The sequence below is a fragment of the Apaloderma vittatum genome, unplaced genomic scaffold (assembly GCF_000703405.1).
Source record: "Apaloderma vittatum isolate BGI_N311 unplaced genomic scaffold, ASM70340v1 scaffold35754, whole genome shotgun sequence".
Lineage (NCBI taxonomy): Eukaryota > Metazoa > Chordata > Aves > Trogoniformes > Trogonidae > Apaloderma > Apaloderma vittatum.
The window spans coordinates 19,918-27,378 of record NW_009711658.1 but is presented as its reverse complement, the minus strand read 5'-3'; the positions used below and the strand labels follow the sequence as shown (position 1 = coordinate 27,378).

Genomic DNA, 7,461 nt, shown 5'->3' with positions numbered 1-7,461 from the left:
ACTGAGCAGGTCTCTCAGTCCTCAGAAATCCAGATTTTGCTGAAATTCATGCACTGGTAAAGCCTGGGATATTAATTCAGGCTGGCGGTCAAATCTGCCAGATGTATGAGTGCAACAATAGATAACAAAATTGTAATTTTTCAGGGGAAGACTGGGCCATTGGGAATGATCATGAAAGACAGCTTTGATCATATGGAAAATGTCAGCATAAGTGCCATACCATAGATAGCCTTCCTAGATGAATGCACTGAAGAAACTAATTTTAAAAGAAGGTATTATCAAAAGTATCTTATCATCAAAAAACCACATGAAAATTTAAAAGCTGAAATACAGGAAGTCAGATAAACATTGCAAGACATTAAAAACAGTGCACATAAAAATTTCTTTATGGGTAATTCTGACTGAAATAATGAGTCATCAAGCACAATTAGTACATGCATACTATATTATGTATGATAGGCCTTGAAATATCCGAATCAACTCATTTCAAGGGATGTTAAGCTATTCCATTAGTACTGAAAGCCATCAGCCCATGTCATAAAAATGATGTTTGGTGATTCTAGCAATTTGACAGTATATAGTCCAGAACAATAACCACCAGCTATTGCATTTAGATGACTTAAACACAGGTCTGGCCAAATTACTTCATAGAACAAACAATTTTCACAGTTCTCCTTGTAAAATGGAAGGTGTTCTGCTGCTAGGTTTTGGGGGAGCTTTTGTTGTTGGTGGTTGGTTGGTTTCACCTATTTTATTTTTTTAAGATTTTATTTTAAAAAATCTCTAGACTAACCAAAATAAGGAATTCCAAGTTCGGAAAATGTTTATAGGGCAGATGTTGCCGCCTGGAACAACCTTTGAGTCCTTGAAGAAGTAAAAGTCACTGAGTAAATTTAACATTTCTGTCCTCTACTTAGCTTGAAGAATGAATCATTCCCTATGTGTTAGAAAATACCAGAGCACAACAGACTTTCTAAAAATAAATTGGTTCTTTTTAAGGGCCAAAGACATCTGTAGGTAATTCTGAAGAACTACTCAGTTTGCCATCAATCTGTGAATCAGTAATTAAATCTCAAGTTAATAGCATGCAACTAACAGATCCTTTTCGTCGGCAGTTTAATGATTTGAAACAATGTATATGTGTAACACCAATGCAATAAACAATGAAAATGCCAAGACACAAATTAGCTCTTTCTTAAAGGCCAATATAAAGAACAACCTCCCCCAAAATAGCTTAAAATTAGTACCTGTTCTTTCAGCATTTTTTTTTCCTGCAATGGATTTGAAAAGGGAGCAAGAAAATACACTCTAAAAGGTAACTTTATTTCAGAAAACCTTCATCCTCTATTTTTCAAAGTTCAACTAAAGATTAAAGTCTTTCATCAGCTTGAAGAATTATCTACACTAAAGCTGAAGGGAAACAGGAGCAACAGGACATGTTATTGCAAGAAAAGTCTGTTGCTTAGTACATGTATTTTAAATATGAATTTTAAATATGAACAACTGACTTATAACTGAAGTTAAAAAGCAAGGGTAAACTGAAGAAAATATAACGGATTTATGTTCAATGTAAGAAAAGGTAGTAACTACAAAGAATTCTCTGAGATGGCTAAGTCTCTTAACCAATAACATTTAAGTCAAGTAACACACTTGATCTCCTGTACTATTTGCAAGTGCTGTGTTTATTCATCGGCAAGTCAGACTTCTGCAAAATAAAAATAACTGTGGGAGAAGTCCCAGTCGTTATTTGATGGGGTCTCAAATTTTCCAGCAGTAATGATGAGACCAACTAACAGAAGTGTCACAATGCTAAACAGCAATGCCAACGCGTAACAGGTAGCCAGTGCATAAATGATGAATGGTCTTATGTAATCTCTTGCATCCTTCCTTCTTGGACACTTTCCTGTGTGACCTGCCCTGGGTGAACCTACTCTGGCAGCGGGGTTGGACTAGATGATCTTTCAAGGTCCCTTCCAACACTTAACATTCTGTGATACTATGATATTTCAAATAAAAATAAAATATCCATAAATATAGAAGTATTGGCATGTAATCCTCTGGAAGAAAAAAAAAGCATTAAGCTACGAACTGATAGAATTCTGGCGGTGATTAAGTGAGTGAACATAGTAAAGATAATGCATACATCACAAATAGAAGCTCTCTTTTGCAATGCCAGGTATAAGAATTTCTATAATTATTCAAGAAATACTTTTGCTCTTTCTGTCTTCAAATGGGCAGAAACAAAAGAAATTTCATAACCAATTTCCTGCAGCTGAGAAATTTCAGTTTGTAATTCCACATATAACTCTCAACTAAAGCATGTATTACATTAGACACACTGAAGTGACCACCCCATGTATTGCACACAACCATGTTTAGTCAGCTCCAGGAGAGGCCTGAAATGCCTTGGCTCAAGCAATGTAAGGAGATATTTGGTGTTCAGGAGAAGAAAGAAGTGTCTGGGGGCTCAGAAAGGACCAGTCAAAACCATGAGGGGCTGCTGAAGTGGATTTTTTCATGTTCTCTAAGTCTCAGTGCTCTCTCTAGAAATAGTGAATGCAAGTTTAAAGAAACCCACAAGTTCTTACTGTAGAATCCTGAAACATTTTCAAGGCAAACTCAAAATCCACTGGGGAAGTAGAGCTTTGCTGCCACGGCAGGTGGATCATACAGCATCAGCACTCAAATTGACACAAGGCAGGAGCTGCATCTGCTGGAAATACGCCAGGGCGAGTACACTGCTGACCCTCCAGAATCAAGAAGGCTTTAGCACTGAGATCAGAACCACTACCACTTGACAGGAATCAGGACAGGGAGCTCAAACAGGATTATGGCATGCAAGTAAGCATAAAAAATAACAACAAAACTGTCCTCCACTGTGGCAGAAACAGGATCTGGTAGAAATGGCAAACAATCTAGGCTGTTTGGAACATTTACACTAGAAACAGCATACCCATTTCTGTACTCACATATACATTTCTCAAAATCCTATCAATGTTTCTCTGGTAGCAGTATAAAAGCAGTGTAACATTAGTTCAGTGTAATTGAGCAGGACAGCATAAGAAACATCTCATTGCAAGCAACTGCACTTTCACTACTAAGTCAAAAATACCAAAAGATATTAACTTTTTAATAAAAGAAATTTTAAAGCTTTAGATTTTTTCTATTATCATGGTCACTTCCTCAAGAAAGTAACCTAAAAATATTTACAACAGCCCTACAAGTCTAGCATTTTTGGTAAGTCACATGTGCAAAAACTACCAGTTCTGTTTGCATAGTTTATAGTTTGTTAATATTAAATTCCTGAGGTATACACTGTGAATAAAGACTTGTTACTTACCTATCATACACATTGAGCAGCCAGTTAAGACACATGTCTACAGAGAGAGGAACATTCACCATATCTTTGTGTTTCTCTCCAAGTCCACTGTAGATGGTAGTGAGACAGCTGATCACATCCTGGACACCAATCAGCTGGTCATTTTGACTCAACTTGTGCTGTTTGAAAACTTCACTTGTTGTGTTCAGGTCCAATAGGTCCACTAAAATCAGGTAAAAAAATAAAAAAAAGGAAACCCATGTAAATAGAGATGGCACAGCATTCACAACACTTGTTCATGTCTGTACTTTAAGCAAACACTGCAGACAATTAGACAAGAAGTAGCTTTCTTTTAGGAAACATTTTAGTGAAAAAAATGTTCTCTGTGACAATCAGGGTACTATATATTTATATTATATATAAATACAGTATATATATACACTATACATGTGTAAAAAAGCTACATGTGTAAAAAAGCTACATGTGTAAAAAAGCAGAATCAACAAGAACACTGTAATGACTCTGCACAGCTCAGACCATTTTAAAAACCACTGAAGTAGTCTGTGTAAGTAGAGGACCCTAACTTCAGATATACACACACTGGGAGTCCACTAGGCTTAGAGGATTCTTCACATTTACCATAAAGCAAAATCCCATTAAAGGACTATCACTTTTGATTAAATGTATAAAAAAAAAAGCAAGCAAATTCTTTGGTAACAAGGTTCACAGGAATGTACTGAGGACTGATTAACCAAACAGCAGTTGCTAAATTAGAGCTTAAAAGAAAGCAGGGAGAGGGATACACGGAAATTATTTATTGCGGTTTTCTAGAATACTAAATGCTATGCTTCCATGAAAAATATTTTGAACTCCCTCATTAAAGTATTTTTTCTGTAAGCAGTTGATGATGCTATGCATATCCTACAGATGAAAAGGGTTTTGTTCCCAAAACCACAAAAATGTGATTGAGAAAATCTGAGGTTTGCAAGGTGAAAATTAAAAGCCATCAATAAGCTCTTTTAACTGCTTTTGCAAAACAAAGTGGTAAAGAGGAAACCTCTTTTGATGTAAAAGAAGGAAGAAAAATGTACATCAAAGGGTGGTATAATCCTCAGTAACATTTTTTTACAGAAACAAGGACTTCAGAAAAAAAATACAAAATAGCTGCAATATATTAGTATGCTTGCTACAGTGCATGCAACATGAAGTTGAGGAATATTCCAAACTCATACAGAGCAGTTTCTGGAGAGCCAGTAGCACATTTGCACTATAAATGTGATCTCTCAAAGGAAAAGAAACATGACAATCTCAGATGTGTTGTAAATTGCTCTGCACCGATAACGTTAAATAAGGACCCCAGAAGGGCAGTCTATGTCAATCAGGTAAGTCTAGCTTGGGCTGGAAAATAAATATAGCAGAAAACAGCAGCAGCATATGAGCAATTCTGTGAAGAGCTCAATGATCATCTACCAAAAGATAAGAAAGTTACATTCACAATCCTTTTCCCCCTCATCTACCCGCCCTCACATCACTGTAAAGAGAGAAAAAGTGCCTCTTAGACCTTGCTTTTCCTCTCTCTCACTGATATTGGTACATTCTACTCTAACTTTATAGTATCAGATTTGCAGGAGTTTTACATTTGTTTGCTTTTTAGCTTCTCTTTTGTTTGTGGGGGGTTTTGTTGTTGTTTGTTTTTTAAAAGCCCATTTCTTGGGCTTGTCAAAAAGTGCCAGCCATGTATTTACCAAACAGGCAGGCTGCTAACTGCACCAAAACCCATTGCCACTAGTTTGGCCTGAGGTAGCCAAAGTATTTAGTATTTGGAAGTACATCACAGCATAATCTTTTACAGTAGCTGGAAAAAACAGGTAATACACTGGAAAAGGCTCACAGGCCTTCAAAACGTTACAAAACCAACACCAATCCCTCACTTCACAATGCAACACAGACTATTTTTTTGAGGGATTGAAGAAGGAGGGTGAACCCATGTGCAAAACTACAATGTGCTATCCAGTCAGATAAATATTGCACTCAGGAGAGATGGCCACTTTTCATGTCTCCTTCAGGACCTACAAGGGGGGGGAAAAAAAAATCAAAATGATTGCAAGCAGTTTGCACGTTTGGGGTTCAGGTTTTTTTTAGTTTGTTCATTTTTCCAATCTGTTTTTGTGAGGTACCTAACAGTTGGCTAAAAGCAGCTAAGCAGCTTCCCAAGATAGACTGACAGTACCCAAAATCTGCTCTTTTTAAAGCCAACAAAAACTTGGAAACCTCTGGAATGCCAGAAAGTTGTAGCCTTTGGGCTTGGCTTAGCATAACCATCCTTGCACTGAAACCAGCAACTCAACTAACATCAGAGTAAGCCTGCTAAATTCATGTCTTGATCTGCTGGCATTAAAATCTCACATTCACATTTCTGCCAAAGGATTCTAGAAAGAATCGGGAGAGGCACTTCCAGTATTTTCATACCAAAAGGAAACTCTGCTGCTGTACTAATGTACATTAAGCACAACTTGCACTTTTGGATGACACAATTCAGGGAGAATAACCAGAGGAAATTACTTCCCTCCAAGCCTGCTTCAGCACTCACCTGGTCTGAATGAATTTTGGGTACAAAAATTACCTGTTTTGGTCAGATATATCCACTAGCAGTGTCCCAGAATTGGGCTGATGTAGAGAGGGATTATTTTCTCATTACATTTCCATTTCTGAAAGTTTTTAAATAAACAGTGTTTATGCAGATAAGGAAAAGCTCACCTGAAACTCACACACCACTGCTGGCATGAACATAGCTTTTAGTGCATTTTTGCAGTACCATTCTGCACCTGCTCAAATCTGCTTAACAACCAATTCTGCTGTTAACCAGCAAACAGACACAAGGGTCATTTTTCTCCTTTCTGTAGTGAGGACACTTTCCCAAAGGAAAACTATAAACAGAAACCATGACATTCAGCACAGTTCAAGCAGATGTGAGTGACTGACTTGGGAGCAAGTAATGACACGCAGCTGCTGATGGCAGGTTTGAGGCTGCTGGAAGCCCACAAAAAATCGGCAGGCATTGCTAGGGAGCTTTTGCATTAGAAAGGCCTTGTGAATTATAGTAGTTACTGCAAAAGACTGCACGGTTAAGGGACATCTACATCACTCTCACTTGTAGTTCAGTGTGCCTTAAAGTTTGTTCCTTAGCCTTGTGTGCTAATTAAGAATCAGCATTCTTAAATTTTAAACTACTTAGAGGAGCTCAGTGACAGAATTCTGATTATACATGGTGGTTTTGTTCCCTTTTTCCTTTCCAATATTACACTTCAGTACTTGGGGCAATGCCATTTCTTGAAAATGAGCTAAAGCATGCTGCATGAGAATAAAATACTATAGTCAGGGTCTGGTGCTGCATAGGTGCCCAGCACAACTGCAACACAGGATACTCTCTGGCTCTGTTTTTCTTCTGCTACAGTGGGAAAATGCTCTCAGTATATCTGCCCCACATAACCTGAGAAAGAAAGCTAAGAATTTGTTCCTTCCAACCTGCAACCTTTCTCAGCTTCCTTCAAAATAAATAATGTAGGTACATACACACACACTAGTCTCTGCAGGAATCTACCTTCCAAAAATTAGAGCGAGATGAAACATGATTCTACTTTCCCACTTCTAAAGGAAGGGGAGGGGAGTGGGAGAGAATAAATTCACCAAAACCACGTTTTCTGACACTTCCTGAGACTGAAGACTTAAAAGAGAGACTTTGCATCAGCAAAGTTTTCCAAAATACAGTTCTCAAACTACATATTGCCGAACCTGCCTGTACAGCATCAATACTGTGTTACCAGTCCCCATTGCAAAGTCAAAATCTGTCAGGTGCAAGTGAGGCTCTGCATCCTGGGGTTCTCACCAAAAAGGCCTTTGCAGTTACACATGCACTGCAGCTGCGACAGCAATTTGTCACATTTTGTAGTTTACAATGACCTCATTTTCCAGTGACTTGTTTTGACATTTTCTTTGCTTTAGCACATAGGCCTTTCTGAAGTAATTTCCATCCAAATGCCTTTAAAAAAACATCCACAGTTAAAATTACAGGAAATACAATGGAAGACTAAAGTAACTTAGACCAGAGAATGAATGGCAGGGGCACAGAATATGATTCTTTC

General features: G+C 37.7%; 1 protein-coding gene across 1 annotated transcript in view; it reads right to left on the bottom strand.

Moving 5' to 3' along the window:
* Nucleotides 1-3,340: 3,340 nt before the first annotated feature.
* Nucleotides 3,341-7,461, bottom strand: part of LOC104272646 (utrophin-like) — a gene marked incomplete at its 3' end in the record, with an annotated part of 21,766 nt that continues 17,645 nt past the window's right edge. The window contains exon 5 of the mRNA XM_009867697.1: nt 3,341-3,542. Coding sequence (XP_009865999.1) covers nt 3,341-3,542 — 202 coding nt within the window. The remainder of the gene's footprint in view (nt 3,543-7,461) is intronic.